The sequence below is a fragment of the Propithecus coquereli genome, unplaced genomic scaffold (genome assembly GCF_000956105.1).
Source record: "Propithecus coquereli isolate 6110/MARCELLA unplaced genomic scaffold, Pcoq_1.0 Scaffold372, whole genome shotgun sequence".
Lineage (NCBI taxonomy): Eukaryota > Metazoa > Chordata > Mammalia > Primates > Indriidae > Propithecus > Propithecus coquereli.
The window spans coordinates 1647842-1673479 of NW_012149419.1; the positions used below are offsets into that span (position 1 = coordinate 1647842).

General features: G+C 55.7%; 1 protein-coding gene across 1 annotated transcript in view; it reads right to left on the reverse strand.

Moving 5' to 3' along the window:
- Positions 1 to 25638, reverse strand: part of LOC105816453 (chromosome unknown open reading frame, human C15orf27) — a 65467-nt gene that overhangs the window by 35738 nt on the left and 4091 nt on the right. The window contains exons 3-4 of the mRNA XM_012651871.1: positions 10319 to 10473; positions 7291 to 7364 (exon numbers count right to left, since the gene is read on the reverse strand). Of these exons, the coding sequence (XP_012507325.1) occupies positions 7291 to 7364; positions 10319 to 10473 (229 nt within the window). The remainder of the gene's footprint in view (positions 1 to 7290; positions 7365 to 10318; positions 10474 to 25638) is intronic.

A 25638-nucleotide genomic window follows, 5' to 3' on the forward strand; every position in this document is an offset into this window, starting at 1 on the left:
CGGACTTCGGGCATGAGCGGAGCAGGCGGGGTGGGAGTCGCTGGCAGCTTCCCTGAGGTGGCAGGGTGGGGTGGCTGCTGTGACCTGTGGCTATAGGAACCTGTGAGTTTGGCTGAGAATCCATTTCCTTCCTGCTTCTAGGGAGCTGCTTTTAAATCCATGCTGGGGTTGCTGGGACGGGTGAGTCTTCAGGGCTGATGCTGTTTATCAGCAGAAACTGGAGATCCCTTAAAAGTCCAAGACGAGGGTTAAACTAGAGCCATCCATACAACAGATGCTGCCATCAGAAATGGGGGCGGCCTGCCAAAGCGTTAGGGCTGGACAAAGCAGGGGCAGGAACGCAGGTGTGCGTTAGATGATTCGCTGCGTTTGCAGTATGCCTGAGCTATTCCCCCATGAGAAATAACCAGGTGGAAAGCTCCTAATGCTCCTCAGTACGTTGTTGTAAAAGAATATGCCGTTGACCCTCCACGTCCGTGGGTTCCTCATCCACGGATTCAACTAACTGCAGATTGAAAATATTCAGGAAACAAAATCCGCAAAGGTCCGAAAAGCAGAACTTGAATTTGTCGCATGCTGCGTAGTACATGGAGTCCGTGGGAATGAAGGGACGTGTAGGCGTTGCATGAGGTAGCACATGTAGCCGAGAGGTGATTTAAAGTGTACGGGAGGCTGAGCGTGGGTGACGTGCAAATACTGCACCGTTTCATATCAGGGACTTGAGCCTCTGCAGATTTTGGTGTCCGTGAGGGGTCCTGGGTCCAATCCCCTGTGGACACCAAGGGACAACTGTATAACTTGGAAAAACATTTACAAAATATTAATGGACAAAAAGAAAAGCAAGTTCTAGAATATCAGGTCCACTATGATCCCATCTTTCTTGAGGAGAAAGTGTGCATATGCATAGGTACTGCAGAAGCCTCACTAGACATAACCAAATTAATAGTGGTCACCTGGGGGAGATGTGAACATGGCGATTTTTTTCTTATTCTGGCTTGTTTATTTTCTAAATTTTCTGCAATGGGAAAAATTATTCTTGTAAACGTTAGGACTATTTTTTTCTGCATCAGGGTGATCAGATGGAGCCTCAGGGCTTCCCCTCGTGCAGATCGGGCGTGAGAAGTCACCAAGACTGTCTGCTTGTGGCCTCCCAGCCCCGCTCAGTGTGACCCAGGGGGCCAGCATCAGGTCCGTCTGCTTCTGAGGCCACGGCTGGCGAGGACGCGCTTTCCTTCCAGTGGGCCCCTTCTCCGGAGTCTAGAGTGTTAACCCAGCTCTTCTCACTTGCCAGATCAGTTGTTCCCAAGAATGCTGTGGTAGGTAGAACATTCTGGGTCTGGGATTATTCCTAGAATCTCAGAGCCAGAGGGAGGACCTTAAATGCTATGGCCCAACCCCTTCCAGTGCTTCCAATCCCTGGTCCAGTAGCCCGGAGAGTTGGCCTTCCAGCCTGTGCTTGCAGACGTCTACTGACAGTGAGTGATACTGTCTAAGGCATCATTCCAACTTGTTCAGAAAATTCACCTTTGTATCTGACCTGCAAGCTCCGTAAGATCATTAAGGTCATGGCAAATGAAAAAGTAGAAATGAGATTCTGAAGAATAACTTCTCGCAAACACGTTTCATTTATCACTTCTTCAATGGAGGGTGCCGTTGGCAGGCCAGGCGATGAGAGGGGACAAGAATGCAATAAGGCCCTGTTCCCTGGCACAGCTGAGCCGGGACAAAGCCTGTGCCCAGGAGCTGAGAGCCGGCAGATCCGCGTGGCTGGGGCAGTCAGGACAGGCTGCCTGGAAGAGGTGAGGGGAGGAGCTGAGCTGACCCTTGAAGGAAGGGAAGGACTGTGGCTAGCAGCGGCAGTGGGACAGTCCTTCCAGGCAGAAAGCCCCAGCCGGAGCATGTTCAAAAGAAGAGCAGAGTTTGACAGGGCCGCCACTGGCTCGTGTGGCACCTTTGTGCAGGTGAGAAAAGGTGACCCTACACTAGGACACTTCTTTCTAAGGAAAACTGCTTTACTACTTTTATAAAACCAGACATTTGACTGCCATCTTCCAGCAAACTGGCATAACAAGCGAACGGCCCTGCAGTGTGAGTTGCACCCCATTTTGCAATCTGCGTGACCTCACCAGGGGTGCTGATTTTTCAAAATCTCTACGCAAGCAGCAAGAAGGCCACCTGAGGGGTTCTGGGACGAAGGGCTCCCGGCAGTGGTGGACCAGGAATCACTGTAGGCTGGCTCTAGTGCCAGCCCACATGGGGCGGGGCGGTCGCCCGGGGTGGGGAGTGGCAGGACTGAACCTTCTCAAATCAAGGGCACCCCTCTGAGAAGTCTGCTGCTCTGGGGCCTCCCCGTTTCCTCCTCTCGCAGGGTCTGTCCAGGGCACTCTCACGATCCCATTGGGCTCCTGCTGTGAGGCGGGGTGGCGGGGGCAGCGTTGCACACTGTACGGATGGGAGCAGCAAGGCACATAGCCTGGAGCCCTGACTTCCCTATAGCTCTCTGAAACCTGGAGGGGAAAACTCTATCTTTAAGTGTGAGCAGCGGCTCCACCTCAGGTAGGGACGAGAAGGCAGCCCACGGCTCACATCCTTCATGTTAAGTCCTTCATGTTAATGCTGGGAAGTGAGGCACAGGGAGGGGCAGTGACTTGCCCAAGGCCACACAGCAACTCAGTGGCCAAACTGGCTCCGTCTTACAGAGTGCTTGTCGCACACTGAGGGGAAGCGAGTTCCTCTGTCATCTCTCAGAGCATAAAGCGCAGCCCCACCTTCTCGCCTCCCACCTGGGGACTGAGGCTCACCAGGAGAACCCCTCACAGGTCCTGAATCCTGAGGTGACTGCTGATGCAGGAAGATGAGGCCCCACTCCGTCCGGGTCGGCAGTGCACGTCACTCGGCAAATGGCGCAGGTAACCCAGCAGCCCAGGGCCAGCGCCGAGAGGCTGCCTCTGGGAGGAGGAGGTGGCCGCAACGGCTGATGTTGGACGAAGCCTTGAGGAATGGAGAAGCGACAGGTGGCAGCCCACAGAGCAGGGTTCAGACGTGACAGGAAGCGCCGAGCTGCGCTACAACGTGGCTGGGCCTTGACAGCATTATGCGAAGCGGACGAAGCCGATCACAAAGGCCCACACGTTGTGTGAGTCTCTTTACATGAAATAGCCCGAACAGGTAAGTTCACAGAGACAAAAAGAAGACCAGTAGTTGGCAGGTGTGGGGAGTTAGGCGGGAGAAGGGAGTGACTGCTAACGGAGTGAGGTCTCCTTTGCTGGAGGACAAGAATGCTTTGGAACCAGAGGTGGCGTACTAAGTGCCACTGAACTGTGCACTTTAAAAGGTGGTTATGTTATGAGACTTTCACCTTGGTAGAAGGAGGAGGAGGAGGAGGAAGGAAGGGGAAGAAGAATCAGGGCAGCCGCCACCGCCTGAGGCTCGCGTCTGGAAGGCCAGCCGTGGCTCAGCTTTCTCCTCTTCCAGGGAAGGAGCTGGGACTGCCTGGGCCTTTCTATACCCCAGGGAAGGGGCCAACACCCCACAGCCTGCACAGGCCCTGCTGTGGGGCGGCCGGACCTTGGCCAGGAGGCCCTGAGAACTCGTGCAGCCTCAGGGAGAGGAGAAGCAGGCTCCCTGGTTCCAAGTGGCCAGCTGGGCCTGCTCTCAGCCAAGGGTGGGGCTGCACTGTGGACAAACTGCACAATTCTCTATCTGCATTCCACAGGTTCTGTTTGTTCTTAGTGCTGCGGGGCACACGGAAGTGCAGTGGCCCTGCCTGACCTAGGACATCAGGGCCCAGGAAGCCTCGTGGGCACCCACTCTTGTAACAGATGGAATGGCCTGAAAGACACGGCAAAAATATTTCCTGTCTCTTTAAAACATCCTCCACCCCTTTCTGAGAACTAAAACCTGCATCTCTGCCTCAGGCCAGTGGTGGGGAGGGCAGGGTCAGTCTTTGGTTATTTGAGCTACAGGACAGGGCTCAGCCCAGCCCTGGTAAAGGGAGGTCCCGGGTGGAGGTCAGGGGACTGTGCTCAGTGGAGGTGGGACCATCAGAGTTGCCCAAGCTGAGGACGCACCCTTTAAAACCTCTGTATTTCCGCTTATTATTAAGAAAGTAATAAACTTCTCTTTCCTTCTCCTCAAACCACTTGTTCTCATTCTTTCGATGCGGCCTCGAGGACGAGTGCCAAGCTCTGGGCAGCACCCTCACCTTGGCCCCGCACGGCCTACCGGACCAAGGGGGACCATTTGAACAGCGTGGCCCGTTTGAACAGGTTGGGCTCAAACTGAGCCCAACCCAGCCCCACGGTCCCCTCCTCCAGGCCTACCTCTGTCCTTTGGGCTCTGCATGGAACAAAGGTACCCGTCTTCCCGAAGCAGCCCGCAGGGCTCTGGGATGGGCGGAGGCTGGGGCAGAGGACTGCTCACCCACCGTGCGTAGGCCCTGGCAGGCTTTCTCACCTCTCATAACGTGTTCTGCTCTCCTCCCGCCCAGGGCTGTCTAAGGCTCAGTTGAGAGGAGGGTGGAACCTTGCTTAGGACAAGGTATGGGGGGGGCGTCCAGGGCAGCCAGGACCCTTGGGGGCTGCCCTTCGTAGAACCTGCCTGGGAACTGGGCGCACCCACTAAGTAACAGGAGGCTTAGGGTGACCCCCATCCTCTGCCCACAGCCAGGTCCCTTTACCAAGAAAGAAGGGGCCAGACCTGCAGGGGCCATGCTCACTTCTCCCAGATGAGGGGGTGTGCTTCCTTCTGGGTCTGTGGCCAGCTCCTGGCCCTGATCTTTCCCCCAGATTCCTGGTCCCTTCCCACCCTGCCAGCTCCCGTGCCACACAGGGATGCAGTCAGTGGCCAGGGACCAGATTAGGAGCCCAGAGCCCTGGGCCCAGTTTTGGCCACAGTTGGCTGTGTAACCCCAGGCTGCTCTTCTCACCTGTGCAGCGTTTTTAAAAGAACACTGCTGGTATTGGTGGGCAAATCCCAGTAAGACACACAGGCCTGGCCCACTGCTGAGGGACACGGGGCTCCCCTGGCCCTTCCTTTTAGTCAAGCCAGTCATCGTGAAGGGCACGAACACCCTCACATGTCCCCAAACCCTCCGGGGTAGGGGGCCTCTGTGAGCCCATTCTGGTGACAGGTTCTGACACCCGGTTCTCCAGGGCACTCTGTGAGCCTGGAAACCGCGCTCGCTCGCCGGGCTGCGCGGTCTCCGCATCCCCGCGCACCGGCCCTCTGTCTACCGGGACGGGTGCCCTGCGTGGAGGCCAGGCTGCCTGCCGCTCCCCTGTCCAGCTGCACGCCTCACCCTCTGTGAGAAGGTCAAGGTGAGGGAACCAGCCCTTCTCCCCCAGGGCCCTGCAGGCCCAGCTCTCCCCGCTGAGCCGTGGGGAGCCCGGCCCCCTCCTGCTGCAGGGGCGCGCGAGGAGGGGCGCCGAGGCCGTGGTTCCTGAGCTCAGGGCCTTGTCTGTTTCAGGTGGTTCATCTCCGGCAGTGACAGGAAGGGAATGCCAAATTAACGCTGGGTAATAAATTCTGCAAAAGCCAATAAAACCAAAGCAGAGGGATGGAAGGGGAGCCGCAGCAACTGAGTAAACACTCTTGTCAGCGGTCACAGACACATGGCACGTTTTCCAAGGTTTGCATCAAGGAGACATCTGGCCACGGCCCACGCGTTTGTGGAAGGGAATCCCGGCGAGCAGAGACGAGGGGCCAGGGAGGGCAGGACTCTCTCGGGGGCAGCAAGCTGGGGACTCTGCTTCGAGGGGCTGAGGCACGTCCAGGGCAACGGCCTCCATGAGCTGGTTGGGACTCTCCCCGGGAGGGCAGTGCTGGGATCTGCCCCTACGGGCTGAGCCTCAGCCCCGGCCTCACCAGCCAACCCCACAGGCTGCAGTAGCTGAGGCCTGGGGAAGAGAACGTTCTGTGCTTGGCATGCCTGCTGCCCAGCCTTCCACACCCACGCCCAGACCCGGGACTGACTCAAGACCCAGGCCCAGCCCTCCTTGCTTTTCAGGGAGAGAGACAGCAGAGTCATTAGGCAACAGCCAGCCCACAGGGGGACCCTGGGACTCCTGCTCCGTGGGTTCCCTGACCACACCACAAAATACTCTCCACGCCTGTGCTCTGCCCGCACCGTTCCCCACTGCAGCCCCGCCGTGCCCTTGGTGCCAAGCCCTGCGTAGGTGTGAGCTCTGCGCGTGTGTCCCCGCGGGCCCTGCGCCCCGCTCACTGCTGCCTCTCCCCGCGTGTCTGCTGGACCCTGCTAAAAGGCCCCCCGGGCTCTGCGTGGGCTAATGTGTGCCTGTGGTCGGGGATGGGCCCACGGCTGGAGCGAGACAGCGGCCGGCTGACGTGGGCCAGTCCTCGGCCCTGTCAGGAGAAACTGGTTTTCCAGATGAAACTCTCCTGTCCTTCGGTGACGCCCCACTGCCCACGGGACAGGAACAAGCCTGCCTGCAGCAGCCCCAAATGCAGGCCAAAGTATCATCGTGACAGCCTGGGAACTGCGCAAAAGCAGTGTCGCCCCATGTGAGGACAGGAATGCGCTGGGATCCTGGTTTCCTAGACACTTCAGTGCCTACACCGGGCTGTTCGGCTCCTGCACCGAGCCCAGTGCCCGGGGCCGCGGTTGGCTCTGTCTTCCCTCACGCGTGGAGACAATGACTTGGTCTTTACCAACCACCCCCAGGAAAGCTGACAGGCACCTGTTCTCCCCGACCCCCCGCTTCAAAAACATACTCTTTGCTCACACGGAGGGGGTACATCTCTTGGCCCAGTCAGGCCCCATGCCCCCTGCAGGACGGCTCAAGTTCAAGGCCAGCCCTATGACTCTGCCCTCTGCATGCCTCGGCCCCCAAGGTCAGGCCAACTGTGGGCCCAGGGCCACAGCCACGGCGTCCACACTGCTCCCCACCTCCGTGCTCCCTGGCCTCAGCCTCGCCTCCTGCCTGCTGCTCTGCGGCCTCACCAACAGCTTGCTGTCCCTCAGCTATGTCACGCTCGGTCTCACCTGCACAGATGTCGCCACCCACCCCTGACCTGGAGAACACCTGCTCATCCTCTGGGATTCCACTCAGGGGCCACCTGCTCCGGCCAAGCCTCGCTGGCTGGGTGGGCAGCTCCTCCCTGCGCCATCTCCTCCCGCGGGCCTCAGCCCTCTGTATCGCGCCTCCCCCCTGCAGCCTCAGGGCTAGCAGAGGGCCCGACACCGGGAAATATTTAGAGAAGTAAACCTTGGTTTCCCGGGGACGGGAATCACCTTGCAGAAGAGGTTATCAGGCCCGAGTCTTTACCTACCTCTGAGAAGAACACAGAGAGAATGACCAGACTGATCCAGTGAATGACGCCAGCAAACTGGAATGCACTGGAAACTGCAACGAACACAACGGGGGCCGATTTTAGGAGCAAGGAATTATGTGCGTCCGTAGAGGGGGCTTCACAGCATCGAGGCAGACCTCTGGGACCCTGGGGCTGCTTGACGAGGAGCATTTAGGTCTGGTAGAAATCAGGTCAGAGAACAAGGGTGGCTCAAACTGGTGTCTGCAGGGGCGGTGGCGGGAGGCGGGGGCGGCCAGCAGTGCTGTTCTTTCCTCCAGCCCAACGGGGCTGCCTCCTTCCCCACAGGCTGCCTCTCTGAGTTCCTGCTTGGTCTTTGGCGGGCTTTTGGCTGTAGCCAGACTCCAGGAAAGGAGCCCTCCCGAGGGGGCTTATGAGGACGTCCGCGGCTTTTGGGCCTGGGTAGGCGCTTCAGGCACAGCAGGACGGTCTTTCAGAAATCCACCTGCAGTCCACCCCTAAAGCACCGTGCACAGTTGGTGGAACTCAAGGCCAGCTCACTTCGCTTTTCATTCTGAAAACTCAGGGCGGCAGAGGTGGTGGCGTCGGCCAGGGTGTTCCCGAGAGAGAAGGCTGGAGCAGGACTGGGAGAGGGAGCTGGACGTGGGGTGGGGGTGGCAGCCTCTTCCCGAAAGCAGCAGAGCCAGCGGGCTGGGGTCTTCCACATTGCTCCGGTCGCCTTCTAGGTTGCAGAGTGTGAGTGGGGAGAGCCGCCAGCCACTGAACATCCCCGCCCCACCTTCCTGCAGTCACTGCTTGGGGGGACGGCTTTGTCCCTGGAAGGCCCTTTGGAAACACAGAAAGCCTTGCCCAGCCTCCGAACCCTAGCATGGCCTAGTTTATCAGCCAGCATGGCCAGGAGCAGGGTGCTGGGGCCACGACCAGGGTCAGGGGAGCTTTGATGGAGAGTGGGGGGAGGGATGCCCCAGAGGGCAGGCCTAAAAGAAATCCTGGGACAGTGAGGCAGGGCTGAGGAGGGGCAGGGGCAGGAATGCTGCGGAGAGGGCGCGCTTGTTTGGCTGCTGCCCGGCCTGCTTGGCGCCCTGCTCAGAATCCCCTAGGCCAGCAGGAAAGGCCCAGTGCCTGCCATGGGGAGGGCCGGCCTGAGAGACAGCAGCCCACCGCCTCTCCCGACACTCTGGCACCTGGCGAGGCGGGTGGAAACCAGGTCCAAGAGCACGTCCAAGGGGAAGAAAGCTGCAAAACCAGGTTCCAGGTGGGAGACTCTGGGGTCCCCTGGCTTTGGGCCAATGTGACCCACGGAAGATGAGCCCCAAGACGGGCAACCGCACACCAGTGGGGACCAAGAGGCTGAGGTCCATGTGACTCTGAAGAGACCTCCAGATGATTCTGAAAACATAAAATCTCTCCCCATTATCTCTCAAATGAATTCCTGTGCCTTTTTTTACGGTTTGCTTTAGAAGAGCAATAAATCTCTGATTGTGCGTTTTATGGAATTTAAGATGCCTTTTATGAGCTGCTATTGGATCTCCCACCAAAATCAATCTCCTGGATACTTAATTTTAAGCAAAATCCCAGTGTCAGCCAGGTTCTCAGTTCTATTCGATGCCTTGTCACAACCTGAGCAGCCAAGGGCCCCGAGGACGAGCCACCACCGGGAAAGAAAGACTCCGTTATGGTCAGACCTCATAAAAAGCAGACAGTATGGATGAGTGTGAGGGGGGAAAGTATACAACACGGTTTAATTGAAGACAGGTTGAGTGTAAAACCAGTACCGATCACTTTGTGCTGGAAGATACTTTAATTGGAACCAAGGGGCCACCAGCTGCATAAAACCCAACTAGGCTTATCAGACAAAAGCGATTCTGTGCTCTCGGTCATCGTCTTTCAGGCAGCAGGAAGGCTCACTTTGGGGGAGCTTTGGCAGAGCCTGTGTATAGAGGGTCCAGGAAAGGATGGGGGCATTTGAGAAAACAAGCCCGCGTGACTAAATGGGCTGGGGGGCTGGATGTAGTCCCGGATTTTGCCAGTGGCAGGAAAGGAAATCTCTCTGAGGCTGACAGTCTCGCCTCTTTTTCAGTCGTACTTGAATGGTCCACCTCCTAAGATGGGGCGACGTGGAGAACCAGGAGCTCTCCCAGAAGCCACGTTCATCCGAGCCAAGAGTCTGAAGGCCTGGCCCCTGCCCCGCTGGTGCACCAGACACGGCCTACAAGGGAGGGCGGCAGGAAGCGGGTCTCCACCCTGACAGCCACGTTGCTACGGGACACCCAGGTCAGAAGAGGGATGAGCCACATGCATCTGGCTCAGTGGGGAATTAGGGACAAACACCAAGAGGACCGAGGTGGGCAGAGAACTGGCCGCGCAGTTAACTGGCCTGGTGGCCAGAAGTGCCAGCCCCGACACTTCTCATTGAGGGCAAGTCTCTAACTTCCCCAAATCTTAATTTGCCCAGTCGGTAACATGGTCAGACCAGCCGTGCCCACCCCGCAGCGCTGCTGTTTAGGGTCCGACGCATGAGAAAGAGCTTTCAAAACAACCGCAGTGTATATAATAAATAACACTGCCGACTTATGGCTGGGCAAAAACACAAGGACTGTTATCGCCATCACAGCTGCTGTCATTAGTAGCTACTACAGGGTGATATGCCTCCATAAACGGGAACTCTCTTTAACCTACAGAAAATTCCAACTGGAAAATTCCAAATGGGAACAATAAGGAAAAAAATGCATACAGGGGTCCCCAACATTTTTTATTTCATCAGTTTCTGATCATGGAATGCTGGGGAGGGGACTGCAGAGGCCACATTGGTGGAAAGGGGCAAAGTCATGCTGGGCAGACGGAGAGGGACCTGCCAGGGGTATGTCCTCCCCAGCGGGAGTCCCCATGAGCCATGGGGCCAGCGTGTGGCAGCGGCGTCAGCTGGGGGCAGATCACAGTCTGCTGGTTGGGGACCCCTGATGGCTGCAGATGCACATTGAATATCGACACCATACGTATTTGCATATGTATCTCTCTTGCTACTCACACTGGAGGAGCTTTATATCTATTAGAAGTTCCAGAGTCAGGAGAATCACCACCAATATTACACAGGCTACCAGGAAACTGTTGAGACTTGCACTGAGCAAAAATACCTGCCACACGGCTGCTCTCTTCCCGCAGCACGGCTTCAGCCAGTTAGACCTGCGGGGACAAAAGTGGGGAGAAAGGAGGCTGAGAGCGGGGTGGGACAAGGAGGAGATCCCAGCCACACCCTGCTCCCAAACCGACCCGCCTCACTCCTGGGCTCCACTTGGCTCTAGGCTTCTCTCATCCAAGAAGCCACTGGGTAGAACTGCAAGGAGCGGACGTCTCATTACGAGACGGAGCTGGATTCACATGCTGATCTTGGCAACTCACAGCCTCTCCTTGTGCTTCAGTCTCCTGGTCTTTGAAATGGGCATGAAACCACATCTCGTAGATTAGCAGAGAGTCTGTCTATGCAGCAAGTGCTACGTGAAAATGAGCTGCTGTCACTGTATTGCTGTGGGGTTCAGAACCTAGCACAGGCTCTGGCATTTGGGAGAGACTCAATGTGCCTTTAATAAATGCTCAATGAATTAGCAAATGGATTTTCCATTTTCAGCTGTAAGAAGGAAAGATTTGAACAAAATCCTGTTTTTCAAAGTGGGTTGTGTGGAACACTAGTTCTATAGAATGTTAATGGTTGTTACTTAATATCAAAGTTTCCATCGTTGGGTAAGTTTCAGAAAATTTGGATCAAAGTCAAATGGACATTTTTCTCTGCAGGACATTTCGGTGCCTTTGATATGCTACTACGCCTCATCACGCTCCAAAGGGGATTATGGTATCAGTGTCTCCCAAACTTGTTGGACCTTGGCACCCTTTTGTCACAGAGCAAGAATTTGGTGAGACTAGTGTGCCATGGACCGTCTTTTGGGAAACCCTTGACTATATGATCTGGAACGTTCACAGGTGGAAATGAAGCCACTGAGGACAGAATCCTTCCCGAGTAGGTTTGGAAGTGGGGAGGGCCCCCGGATCTCAGCGCTGGGTGGACCCCTCCGGGTATTGCATTCACTCCCCTTGGGAGCACAGAGGGTGCCTCTGAGGCGGATGGGAGTACAGGGCTGGGGCGCTGAGGTCCAGCCTCAACTGCTGTGGCAGGTCCGTGACAAGTGGACCTGCCTGCCCTCCCTTGCTGAGGAAGAGCCAGGCGTCCTGAGGTGCCTGAGACGGCACTAGCCAGGGAGTCCTTACTTCTGGCTCTGCCCTCAGCCACCCTGGAACCATGTACAAAGGCCCTCACCACTCTGGGCCTCCACCTCCCCATCTGCAAAATGGGGATAATACTCTGTAACTCATGGGGTTATTGAAGGAGAAGTGGGAGAACGGATCTGGCCTGTGAGGTGCAATGCAGCTGAGATGGATGGATGATGCTGGTGGTAAAGAGTGTGACGGCCCCAACACTTGGCTGTCACCCCGTCCTTCTCCTCCAGAGGGAGTCACTCTGCTGGAGCTCGATGTAGGGAGGGCCAGAGCCCACTTCCTGGAGGTCCCCAGGGTGAAACTGGGCTGGATTAACATGAACGTGAAAGCTTCCAGGCAGAGCCTTCTTCCTCACAATCCACCCAGGGAACGCTTGAAGGACGCCCTGGCCCCTGCTCAGAGGCCCACGGGAGTGGCCACCTGCGTAGTGCTTCTGTGCGTGAAAGACCCTTTGCATTTTCAGACCTCACCCCGTGGCCGCCCTCACCTTCTGATCCACCCTGCCCGGCTCCCCTCCACCCCTATTCCTCCCCCGCCCCAAGGTGACCTTCTTGCCTCCCCTTCGGCTCCAGTCTATTTTCATTCTTCGCACCCCATTCCTTAGCGCCCAGCCTCTGAGCCGCCTCAGCTCTTCTGGAAGTTTTGTCCCCGCCTTCCCCAGGCCGCAGCACTGACTTCCCCAGGGCCCGAAGAGACCTGTTCCGATTCCACATCCTCCCTAAAACCCAGTCCAATGTCTGTGGCCCCTAAAACTGATGTCACGTCATTGTCATTTGAAATCTGAGTCTCGCACCTTCTGGCAGTGATAAAGGGCCGCCACGAGGCCTGTGCCTGGGTGGCGGGGAGCTGCGCCTTCTCGTTCCACGGGGGGCCGGGCGTTTGTTCACCTCTGTGACTTGCACAGCCCAAGCGCATGGGGTGCCCCCAAGAGACTGCTTCTGCCCGGAGGAGAGTCCCCGGGGAGGCCCCGGAACAGGGCGCTACACTTGGACAGCGTCTCTGTGCGTTCAGTTCCCTGTGAACCGAGACTCGAATCTTGACCTGCCTCCAAAGGAGAAAAATGCTACTTTCTGTCGCTGTTTAAAAGGTTAAAATGTTGGTTTTTCTTTCCCTTTTTTGTTAGAGAAGCTGACTACCCAGACCGGGGTGGTGACCGGGGAGCCGCAGTGCAAAGTGCGAGGAGGGCCTTTCCGACGACCTGGCGCAGGGAAAGAGGCGCGGGCAGCGGTCTGGAGTCAGCTGCGCCAGAAGCCAGTTCCCACCCGCCTGGCCCTGAGCCCAGAGCAGCTCCTCGGCCCAGGGAAGGGCCAAGTGGAGGACAGGCGGGCGGCAGGATTCAGAAACCAGGCAGAGGAAGGGCTGGGCCACCCAGCGCTAGGCAGCACCGTGATCCAAAGAGGTGAAAATCCCTGCTTTGGGTCAGTTCGCGCTCTCGTGGGAGACAAAGAGTAAAACGATAGCTATAACAAGTTATGGTACGAAACAAGGTGATAAGTACCACGGAGGGAAAAACAGAGATGGTGGCAGGATTGCATGGTGAAGGGTGAGCTGACATTTTCAGTAAGGTGGTCAGGGGGCCTCACTGGGAAAGTCACCTTTGAGAAGGTTGAGGGGAGGGAGGCAGGCAGGGCTGAAGAGTGCACCGAATAGGAACTGTTTATGGTAAAAGTCTCTTCAGACCCTAAAGTACATCCGGCACAAGAAATATCAGAATAACGGGAGCCAGGCAGAGGACAGGGCTTTCCCCTTCCCGCGGGTCTAGCTTCCCAACCTCTCACCACCTAGAGCAGGTGCTGCCACTACTGCCACAGCCCTTGGCGCAGCCAACGCCGCACCCAAGGAGCCCGGGCAGCTACACAACTGAGCCATGTGCCTCACTGCTCTGGGGCTGCTCTTCCACTCCTGTGCCAGCTCAGCTGTCCCCATCCACACCCTGCTTTCAGCTACCAGCCCCTGCACCACGCCAGTCTGGGAGTGAGTTTGTGCAGCCGCTTGCTGCACAGCTTCAAGGGGGGCCATTTGTATCATGCTCTGTGTGACTCCCCCATGACTCCAGGGCAATGCACATGGGGTGGACTAAAGCGGAAGGAGAGAAGACCACCGGTCAAGGAAGCTGTGGGAGCCAGGGGACACGCAGCTGGTGAGGACTGGCTGCGTGGGGCAGGGAGGCGGGGGCAGGCGTGGCAGTGGGCTCTGCACCCAGGCCGAGAGAGCGCTAGTGCCCAGGCCACAAGCCAGTCCAGCTGAGCCACAGCCTCCGGGCAGAACCGCGGCCTCGGGGTTTTTAAATCTTTTCTGATGACTCCAATGTACAATCAAGACTGAGAACCACTTTCCTAGGCCCTTGATGCTCTGTGGACTTTGTGGACCAGCAGTGCCAGCGTCACCTGGGAGCTTGTTAGAAGTACAGACTCTAGGCCCTTCCTCAGCCCCACTGAACGGGAGTTTGCGTGCCACGGAGACCCCAGGTGATCTGGGTGAGAGCCGCTGCTTTAGGCAGCCTAGCAGAGGTCACAGGCGTCTCAGAAGGTGAAGGGGGCATGGCAAAGGGAGTCTGGGAGCTGCAGAGGCGAGACAGCCCCGGGGCACCGAGGGGGCCGTGAAGCAGGATGTGCGCCTGTGTGGCCGGGTGGGGAGTGTCCACGTAGTCCCTGGGCTTTGGGCTCCTCTGTAAAGAGCAGAGACGGGGCAGGACTGCACCTCTGCTGTCAGGCCGTGGACCCAGGGCTCCAGAACAGAGCCCTCGAGGGTGGGGGCCGGGAGGCTGGGCTGCAGCCGCCAGCTTCCTGCGGACCTTGGGTCTGCAAGTCCGGAGCTGCTAATAAGATTTCCCGGCATTCAAATGACTCAGGCATTCCTAGGAGACTGTGTTCGAGCAGCGAAATAGAATGTGTCCCGCTGATTCAAGGGGCCCAGTGGGCCAGAGGGACATGAGCACCCACTCCTGCGTTAGAGAAGGTGCTCCCGCCCTCCTCCCTGGCTCCCCGCCGCCCGGGCCGGGGCTGGTTCGCAGGGCGCTGTTGTCCCCGGAATCGCCACCGGAGGGCAGGCGTCTCCCGGTTCCCGTCTTGGCTCGGCCGCACCGAGGGGCAGCTCCGGGGGCCGCCTGGGCTGCCAGCGTCTGCAAATAGCAGCAAGCAGATGGATTTCCTGGCACGCGCGTGAGATTCGGCCGCGAGGCCGCCGCTCCCGAGGCCGCAGAGAGATCCTGGGTGGGAGGGGCGGCTGCGTCCCTTTGCCGTTTCCCTTTGCATCCTAGGAGTTCGGATAAGAGTCCGAGAGAATGAATTCTAGAGTACGAAAACGAGCTTTGGCGAATTCCCGCGGGATCCTCTATGTAGGGTAGGGCCATGGGGGAGGCCTGGCAGGAGGCGGCTCCGGCCACTGCTCCCTCGGCCGCGTTCCCGAGCCTGGCGCTGCGGCAGCCCGGGCCCGGATGGCGAGGGCCGTGCCTGCTCCCGGGCCGGCGTGGACACCCCGAGGGGGCAGGCAGAGGCTGCACTGGTCCTCCCGGGCGCGAGCAGGGGAGCGGCCAGGGTGTGGGACCGTGGGGGCCTCACGTTGTCCCGAGAGGCGCCCACGGCGGCGGAGCACCGTGGCACCCCCAGAGGAGTCAGGAGACCACAGAAAGCCTGTTTCCCGGGAGGCAGCGGACCAGGTGACCCGGCAGACCCACATTGAGATTTTCGGCCAAGCCCCCAAGGCAAGGAACTGCGGGAGGGCATCAGCATGAGCCTGCAAGGCCCGGGCCACTGGGCTTCCCCGCCTGCTCTCACTCTGGCCTCGGGAGGCACTGCCAGACGAGTGGCTCGGAGCCTTTCTGGGCTGCAGAGCTCTCCAACAACGGATAAAACTACAGTCCTACCTCTGCGAAACGCACAGAACCACAACACTGTGTATAAAGTTTCAAGGCGCACAAGGACTCCTTAAATTTCACTGATGGATCATCTAAGGATACCCAGGCTCTAGGTTTAAACCCCAGGTTTGGGTGTTTGAGGCCCTGCCTGGCTCCAATTCTGTGATGAGGGACACCTGTGACCTGGGCAGCTCAGATGAACCTGGTGGTGGTTTTAATGGTCAGCAGAATATCCTGGGATTTACTGTATTTATTCCAGATGATGAAAATATTGTCAGAGAAAGCCATGAGGCTGACTGAAATCTAACTTCTCTCATTGACATGGGCTTTATTTTTATTTATTTAAAAAACTCTTACACATACTATGCAACAAGAGCTGTTCTGACACTTTGCAATGTTAACTCATGCAGTTGTTTTAAAAGGCAAGTCCTTTTCTCTGTTGTGGTGGGGAAACCAGACTTTTCCAGCTGTTTGGCTTTTGGTGGCAACTAGTGTGTTCAAATCACAGTCCCGCCACTGGCTGAGTTGAGTGCGGTCTTTCAGCCTTAGTTCCCTAATCCCCCAAATGGAGGTATCTGCCTTTGCAGGGTTGTGAAGATTCAAAATTTTACAAATGATATATGTAAAGCCCGTAGCACACTGTTCACCATGTGTGCCTACTGTGATGAGGAGTTGCATACACGGTCATTAGAAAGGGGAAGAATTATCTAAATGTGGGATGTTTCGACATCCATTCCATTCCACACACAGTAATTATGTGCCCACTGAATGCCAGGCACTGTACTGGGTGTTGGGCACACGAGGGTGGAGCCTACAGCCTTAGAAGTGAACTCTGATGATGCAATGAGCTCCTAGTCCTAGACAGCTCTGAAAAGCAAAACAAAGGGAGAAAAAGATCAGGAGAGGGAAACAAGCTCATGGGTGCAGCTTCACCAAAGAGACACATAATCTGGTCCTGTGAGAGCTATCGACACAGTGCCCAGGGACACCCTTTCGCTGCGCATCTGAAACGGGTGCGCGGCTCCTCTCCCACTCCCCCAGGGGGAACCTGCGCAGAAGCAGCACTGCCAAGCTTCCCCTTTGTTCCCCGCACCCAGTTCCAAGAGGCAAGCCACAGCGGTGACACAGACTCAGAAATACGAGCACATAAACACACTTTCTGAAACAAGGACCCTCAGGTTGGAGGTGGGAGGTGACTCTCGCAGCCCTTTGGGGAACTAAATGAAGTTTCCACGCGGGCAGTGTCAGCTCTGCAATCAGAGCTAAAGGCTATCCCTGCTGCCTTGGGGAGAAGAGAGGGAAGAGGGCCGTGTGTAGCTGGGGTCACCAGAGTCTGACATTTGCTTGTCCCAGATCTCAGATTTCTTGCATCCTCGGAAATGTCAACTCTGGGAAACAGCAGGGTGTGATAGCAGAAGCTCAGGGCCAGGAGCAAGCAGCTGCCACTACACTTGGCAAGCCACCACACCCCCTCTGCAGGTACAATGGACAGCACACACCGTGGACTGGCTGCCCGTACTTAGGGGGACCGAGGGCACTGTCCGCACACTCGGAAGGGCTGCCATGTAGGCAGGCTGTGGTCAAGGAGTGGCTTCCCGGCTCCTTGGCACGGGGCTCAAGCTTGACTTCAGGGAGGGAGTGGGTCCCTTGGATCCAGTGCCCATCCTAAGAACCCCTCCCACCCTGAAGTCCTCAGTTCTGGGAACTGGCCGCAAGTCTGAGAATGTCCTTTGTGCTGTGCTGAGGACAGGGGTGCCTGGACGCGGTCAGCTTCCTAACCGAGTGGGGCCCAGTCAGCTCCAGTTTTCAGGCACATCCACTTCTCCCCCATCCAGCTCTCTGTGGGTTTGCTTGGTTGGGCAATCCTGGGTCGGCCACGCTCCCGCTCCTTCTATTTGGCCAAAGCCTAAATCCCAGGTGCCTCCGCAGACGATTGCGGGGCCCCACTCCACCCCAGATGCCATAATTTCCGCCCACTTTCCTTGGAGGCTCCCGCGGTGGATTTCAACTTTCCTCCCCTGCTCCAGGCAGCGCTCCCCGCACCCCACCCCGCCGCGGGTGGTCAGAGGCCCTCTGCCGCCATCTAGTGGTCACCCGCGCCCTGTGAGTAGGTGGGGATGGGCGGCTATTTTGCTGAGAAATAATACATCTGTGAATTTATTGCTTTCTTAATCAATGACAATTCTTTGGGATACAGGGAACATGGCTAATCTGTGCGTATCAGGAAAAATGTTTTGATCTGAATTAAACCTTTATTTTCTGGTTGGGGCACCAAGAACCCTCCTGGAAGCCTGAGCCTACTACTATAAATACAAAGGGGTTTGGGGTCACAGGGTCAGCTCAGGGGCCAGGGACAGCTGGTATGCTAGAGGAAGGGGCGGTGTTTACTATGAAAATCTTACTGGCATGAAGAAGGTGGATTAATAAAGCTCCTTTTATTTTCTCTTTGGGGGAAAATGCTGCAGAAGGCTTCACGAGACGCAGGATCTCCAGACTCTGTATTGTGTGGTCACATAGGGACGGATCTGCCTTTTAACCCTGAAAGAACCCCCAAATCCTTTTCCTTCTCCTAACAAGATGCTAAAATCTTCCTGAGTGAAACCGGCATGTTCTGAGGCGAATCTGATTTCTTCCTTCCAGGATGACTGTGGAGCGGGCGTGGAAGCAGCAGGGACGCTCAGACGCGGGCCAGCCACGGACCACAGGCTCGACTTCCGAGGCAAAAGAAGCCGTCTCCTCTCCTGCGGCTCTTTCTCAACTCCACAGAGATCTGGGGGCCAGCTCCCAAGTCGCCTCGAACAGAACTGGGCTTCCCCTTCTGTTCCAATCCGTATCTTGACACAGCCCCACCCCCCACCCCCTCACTCACGCGTTCAGACCCGTCCCTGCATCAGGAGCACTCTCTGTTCCAGGCTCAGCCCACCTAGCCCTGCCTGAGGGAGCACCCGGCCCAGTACTGGAGACAGACTCCTAAAGAGAGGACTAGAGCTCGGCGTCACTCCTGGGCGTGGTGACAGACGAGGTCCTAACCTGGGGGGGGGGGGCAGAAGACGTCCTGGAGGATGTGCCCCAAGCTAGATAGTTCGGAAAGAGAGAAGGATATTTTGGGCTATGGCTTAACAGGTCCCTAGCCCGCCCTTTTCTTTGTCCACAGCCTTTGCTTGCTGGGATATCTAAAATTATTTCAGTCCTTATTTAGAGATGTTTGCTATACTGGGTGTCTTATTTTTCTAACGTGACATCTCAAAAAATATCCCCGCGCCCCCATTATGTTTTTTTCCTCTGAGCATGAAGTTCCAGCAGGAATGTGCCATTGGTCTCATCTCCAAGTAATAACAACCCTTTTGCCCACCCGACCCAAACTTCCTCCAGGCTTCTACTGTCTGGGAGTCCAGCCCTGACCTCTTAGAAATACTTACCTTACTAAACACTGAATATCTTTTAACTTCTCACTTTATTTTTGTTTTTGACACAGATTATCCCATCTGCTCTCCCATGACCCCCTCTGCATCCTCTTTTCACCAGAAACACGGGCAGCACTGTCTCTCTCTGTGACCACAGTCTCATTTGTAAAACGCGGAGGGTGATCCTTGCCTTCCACTGCCTTCAAAACACGTACTGTCACCATTGTCTCCTACAGGACTGCAGGCCTCACTAGGGCGGAGACTCTAGGCTTCCCTGAATTTTTTTGTCATTTGTGGCCTCTCGTCTTGCCCAGACCCTGAAAACCAACCAGATCTTTAATGTACTGTAGTTGGTTAAGAGAAAACAGAACTTCCAGCATGAGTCACGAGTTCTCTTCCTCAAACTCAACATCCCTCTTCCAAAGGTGGACGATTCGTTCACTGGGGGGCGGTTCTGTCCCTCACTTTCCCACCGTTGAATGGGGTGATGTCCAGTGCCAAAGAATGAGAACAAGAAATAAGGGGCTCTGGTCACATTGAAACACAAAGTCCAGGCATTTTCCACCAGGACAATGGACACGGGTCAAATGGCATCGGAATGAAATTATCGACTGACAAGGTTATCGAAGAAATAGTCTAAGAGGGCAGATCTTTCCCAAACCAAACAACATCTGGAAAGGCTGAAGGAAACTGAGCCCTAGGAATGGAGCTGTGGTGCACTGCGAGTGCTTCTCCAACATCCACGACACCCTTGTCCCACCGGAGCAACGCCAGTGCATTCTGGGAAATTATACAGTTCAAGGGGTGGGCCTGATTGGCGTACGGACTTTCCTGTGTACCTTGCCATGTGACCCAATTCTAGCCAATGAGACATGAGGCGAGAGCTGCTGGAGGCTTCTGGGAAAGTTTTTTGTTGCTCTCAAGAGAGAATGATGGGCAGCCATTCTTACTCGCCAGACACGAAGGAGGAGGGATGTGGCCTGATGGCCCCAGGCAGCTCTCTCACAACCTGTGAGAGGAACCTTACAGTGTCAGGCTGAAGCCAACACTGTTGGCAGCAGGTGGAGAGATGGAAGGAATCTGGTCCTTGCTGACACCGGTGAGTTTCTGGACCAAACTCGAAGCTGCCCTAGCTCTGGACTCCATGTTACATGGGCCAATGAGTCTGGGATGGGTTTTCTGTTTCACACGGTCCAAAGCAACGGGCTGACAGACGTACCTATCCCCTTTGTGAGAAGAAGGGTGTAGCGAAGAGATATTAAGGCAGTAGATAGGACTTGGGGAAGACAGAACATGAGGCATGAGGGGGAAGAAACTGAGCTGGTCCCTCAGGTTATCCATGTAGTAGGACAATGTGGCCAGCTCAGCGGGGGTTCAGGCATGCTCAGCCACCCCCTCTGCCCCCTTCTCCCCTCCCTGCAGTGCGTGTTCAATCTGTGGACACACATGGAGGGTTTTATGCTACCACTGTTGAAGGAGGAGGCACTTGGTTTGGAGGGTGCAGAGGAAGGGCGGGAAAGGGAGGTGACAGCCGTCACGATGTGCCAGTCAGCCCTTGGATGGGCTGGAGACCTGGTGCAGAGCGGCGAAGGCCAGAAGCAAACGGGACCAGAACGGTGGCCAGAAGCAGCACCTGGACAGCATGGCAGTCAAGGGGCAGGAGGGGGTGGCTTTTCTTCCTCACCCTACATGGCACCCACACGTGGACGTGGTGCCAGCTGTCCCCTAACGGACACCACCGGCGTCAGTAGCTCATGGGCATTGGGCGTGGACAAGAGGGAACCAGAGCAAGGGAGGAGGAACACAGATTCCAGTGGTGACTCTGACTGACAGGCTTCACGCGGCTCTGGGGTGTCTCGCAAACTGCTGGTTCCTGTCCCGGCAGGAAGGAGCCTGAAGGTGGTTGTAAAGGAGCCGAACTGCCTGTGTGGCTCCTGACGCGAGTAATGGGTCGGCGAGGCCAGGCTGGTTCCACTGGTTGAGGCCACAGAAAATACATTTCGAGAGAGGACCGTTCAGTTTGGGGCATGCTGGGTTTGAGATGGCCAGGATGGGCAGGTCACGGGTCCTCAGGCTGGATCTGAGGGCTGTCACTGAAAAGGCTATTTTTAGCAATGACTTGGGTGGAGACAAGAACATTTCTCCTCTCAAATATGCAGCCAACTCAGAGGCAGAATAGATAATTCCAGACACTCGTCAGGATTCTGAAGTGTGTCTGGGATTCCTGTGAAGAGGTCGAGGAAGTAGTTGGATATGAGTCGGGAGTTTGAGAGAGAGATTTGGGCTAGAGATGTGACTTTGAATGTTATGCATTGAAGGACATTAATTTCAGTTATGGGAATGGATGAAATGACCCAGTGTGTAGAATTAGTAGAGAGAAAGAAAATGAAGAACCCCAACATTTAAAGAACAAGCAGAGGAGAAACAATTTTTAAAAGGCCTTGAAGGAACAGCCGGAGGAGAGAGTGGTATCACGGCAGACACAGGGGCCTGGAGAAGGAGGGAGTGGCCGCGGGTCTCCAGTGCTGGTGGGGGACGGTGTGAGGGTCTAGCGACAAGGTAGTCACTGATGCCCTTGAGGAGAGCTGTTTCCAGGTGTGGATGAGGCTGGAACTAGGCTGCAGTGGGTTGGGACATGAGTGGGAGGGGGCAGAGGGGACACGGCAAGCATGGGTGAGGCTTACCAAGAAGTTTGACTACAGGCCGGGCGCGGTGGCTCACGCCTGTGATCCTAACAGTCTGGGAGGTCGAGGCGGGAGGATCGCTTGAGCTCAGGAGTTCGAAACCAGCCTGAGCAAGATGAGATCCCGTCTCTACTAAAAATAGAAAAAATTAGCTGGGCATGGTGGCACATACCTGTAGTCCCAGCTACTAGGGAGGCTGAGGCAGGAGGATCGCTTGAGCCCAGGAGTTTGAGGTTGCAGTGAGCTAGGCTAATGCCACTGCACTCTAGCCTGGGTGACAGAGTGAGACTAAAAAAAAAAAAAAAAAGTCTGGCCGGGCACGGCGGCTCATGCCTGTAATCCTTCTGGGAGGCCGAGGCGGGTGGATTGTTTGAGCTCAGGAGTTCGAGACCAGCCTGAGCAAGAGTGAGACCCCGTCTCCACCAAAAATAGAAAGAAATTAATTGGACAGCTAAAAATATATATAGATAAAATTAGCCAGGCATGGTGGCACATGCCTGTAGTCCCAGCTACTTGGGAGGCTGAGGCAGGAGGATCGCTTGAGCCCAGGAGTTTGAGGTTGCTGTAAGCTAGGCTGATGCCACGACACTCTAGCCCGGGCAACAGAGTGAGATTCTGTCTCAAAAAAAAAAAAAAAAAGTCTGACTGCAAAGTCAAAGGAGAAATGGTGTAGCCAGTGACATGTGGGATGAGACGGGGTGAGGACATGGCTGTGCAGTGAGGTTCCTGAGAAGGCGGGAGGGAGGGAGTCAGCGTCAGGGGCCTGGGCGGGCCCTGGAAGGGAGGGGTGCAGTGCAGCACAGCCAGGACTGTTCCCACTCTCTGAGGGAAGGAGAGGATGTCATCTGCTGAGGGCAAGAGGGATTTGGGGAAAATGGGCCCAGACCTGGCCACCTGGGGACTAGCCAGGACCACAGAGGACGGCGGTCAGAAAAACTGAAACTCAAGTTGAGGCTGGAGGCAGGTGTCTGACTTTCCTCCCGAGCCCTCGGCAGCCTGAGCGTAGAGGCAACGAGGGGAGACGGCAGCCAGCGCTGCAGTCCGGGCTCCGCAGGCGGGGATGTCAGGAGGACAGAGGGCTCCTGGGCCAGGAGAGGGGCTCGGCCAGGCGGGGCTCTTCCACCTGCACCTGCGGGCTTCCTGCCGGTGGACGTGACTGCTCCTCTTACTGCCCCCGTGGGGCTTTCGTGGACAAAAGGGGACATGGAAATGGACTTAGAAGCATACCAAACCACCTCGCACCTGTAAGGATGGCTGCTACCAACAAAACGGAAAATAACAAGTGTTGGTGAACACACGGAGAAAGCAGAACCCTTGTGCACAGTTGGAGGGAAGGTAAATGGTGTAGTCTCCGTGAAAACAGTATGGCAGTTCCTCAAAAAGTTATAATAAAAATAGAATTACCATATGATCCAGCAAATCCACTTCTGGGTATATACCCAAAAGCACTGAATGCAGGGTCTTGAAGAGGTATTTGTACGTCTGTGTTCACAGGAGCATCATTCACAACAGCTCAAATGCGGAAGCAAATGCAGCCATTGGCAGGTGAACGGACGAGCAAACTGCGATACAGACACACGATGGAATGCTATGCAGCCGTAAAAGGGAAGCAGATTCTTCCTCGCGCTACAACATGCGTGAACCTTGAAGACATCACGCCAAGTGAAACAAGCCAGGCACCAAAGGACAAACACTATATGATTCCATTCGTATGAGGCGCCCAGGGTAGTCAGATTCGGAAAGACACAAAGTGGGATGGCGGTCGCCAGGGGCTGGAGGCAGGGGCAGTGGGGAGTTACTGTTGGAAAGTTTCTATTTTGCAAGATGAAGAGTTCCGGAGGTGGACGGTAGTGATGGCCACGTAACAACGTGAATGTACTTCATGCCACTGATGTGCACACTTAAAAACGGTTAAGATGATAAATTTTGTTACGTCTATTTTACCATATTTAAAAAAATGTTTTTAAAAAAGCCTGTTGAGAAGTGAAAGGGCCACAGGGTGGCCGGTGGTGACATCACACGTGCAATGTGTGTGACCCACGGTCACAATCCTGACATTGTGAAGGGACCGGTGACAAAGGGAAGCCCAGTGGCGCTAGCTGCGATGAAGAGCAAGGAGATGGGGCTCTGTTCCTGCCTGTGTCACTCTGTGACCCTGGGCAAGTTCCTTCACTGTCGGGGCCCCGGTGTCCTATGAGAATATTTAGAACAGAGGCCTTCTAAGGTCTCTTCCACTCCAGCAGTCTCGGATTCTGGGAAGCTGCAAAGCACGGAAACATCATCGAGCTCCAGAGGAGTCGATGGGGGCCGCTGAGACCCTGGGCTCTTTCTCGCGGGGTCCCCGAGGTCTCTTCCTTTCCTACTGAAAAAATTCATCCCTATAAATAGCACTGCCCTTAGTAGGAAGAGGTGTTTTTGACAAGGCTTAAACCAAGCTCAGAACTGTAGTAAGGCCTCCTTCCCCTGCTTTGTATGGCTTCAGAAAGGGCCAGGTTGGAGACTTTGGGACAGCCCCAGGGAGTGCAGCATGAGCCAAGAACCCTTGTGAAGAGAGGCTCCTCCCACCCCGAGCCAGGCTGTTTTGCTGCATTTTCCCTGGCTCAGTCTGGTGCCTGCTCCTCCTTCCTCCCGGAAGCCCTCCACTGCCAACGGCCCCAGCTGAGCTCCCACAGTAGGCACATCCCTCTGCCACGCTGCGTCCTCTTTGCCCGACAGACACAGCTTTGCTGGGCACACCTGGAGTCTCACACCAACCAGGGGCCTCTCTGGCTGGCGGGCACTCCATTTGTGTGCATTTGTATCAGAAGAAGCCTTGCCAAGGCAGGATTCAGAAACAAATTAAATGATAAAGCAAGGCCTCAGGCAGCCTTCTCCTGGGAGGTCCAGCTGGGGCGTGGTAGCTGGGAGAGGGGTCCGTCCAAGGCATGGTGTGCTTGAGGGGGGTGTGTGCACCCGGAGGGGTACCCCGCAGCACGATCCGCCGTGGTGCCCTAACCCACAGGGGCAGATGTGGACATTGCTCCAACAAGAATCCCTGGAGATTTTGCTGCTTTTCTCCATGCTGTCCGACTGTAGATTTGGAAAAGGCCAGGAAAGGAGTTCTTGGGAACAGCCAGGGCCTGCTGGGAGGCTGCACTACTGCTTTTGACCACCAGACAGCGGTGACACAGTGACTCACTGGGTGCTCAGAAAAGGACCCACCAGCTACAAGGTTCACAGAGCCCAGTGCAAATGCGCGGCTTCTTAAGAACTTTCGAGACATAGCGGCAGAGCCCCGAACCAAGCGCTGGGCCTTCTAAGCACCAGCACCTGTGCTACTGCACAGGTCACATGTGCATGATGCTGGCTGTGGCTCAGGAGCCCCAGGATTTAGCCCGGCCTTCGAGTAGCTTCTCTGCCTCTACAGAGCTCAGGACAGTGCTGCCATGGCAGGTGTCCCTTAGCTCCTACCTGCTTGTCTGTCCTTTTTCTCCCCAATGTCCTGCTGACTCTATGCACAAAACTTGGAAAATGGTATTTTCAGAGAAAGCCACTGGGGTGTAGTTTCTGCAAAAGAAGGTGTTTGGTTTCACATTTGTTAGGCAATTTGTCTTGGGAACTGGGGAGTCCCTTCAAGAAACAAGCACATCTAAAACAAGTATCTTATGGTTAAAAAAAAAAAAAAAGCACAAAGAATCCAAGCTCTGCAAATTTAGCTTAGTTAAGGCTCCTCATTTGCTTCTAAAATACCCACAACCCTTTATTTTTTATTTTATTTTGTTTATTTTTTAGAGATGGGGTCTTGTTCTGTCACCAGGCTGGAGTGCAGTGGTGTGATCATAGCTCACTGCAGCCTCCAGCTCCTGTACTCCAGCGATCCTCATGCCTCAGCCTCCCAAAGCGCTGGGACTACAGGCATGAGCCACTGCGCCTCAGCCTCCACTTTTATATTCAAAGCAGCCAGCATGTTCCAAAATGTTTACAGGCACCTGGAAAAGGAAAGTAGCCCAGAACTGGCTCCTAAGGTCCTGTCCAGTGTTTATAATTCTGTGTCTAAGAGCACAGGATGGAGCTGGGGAGAGCACTGGTGGGAGTCTGAAGTCTGACCTGCTATGTGACCCTAGGACCTGTCCTTGCCCCTCTCTGGCCTTCAGCT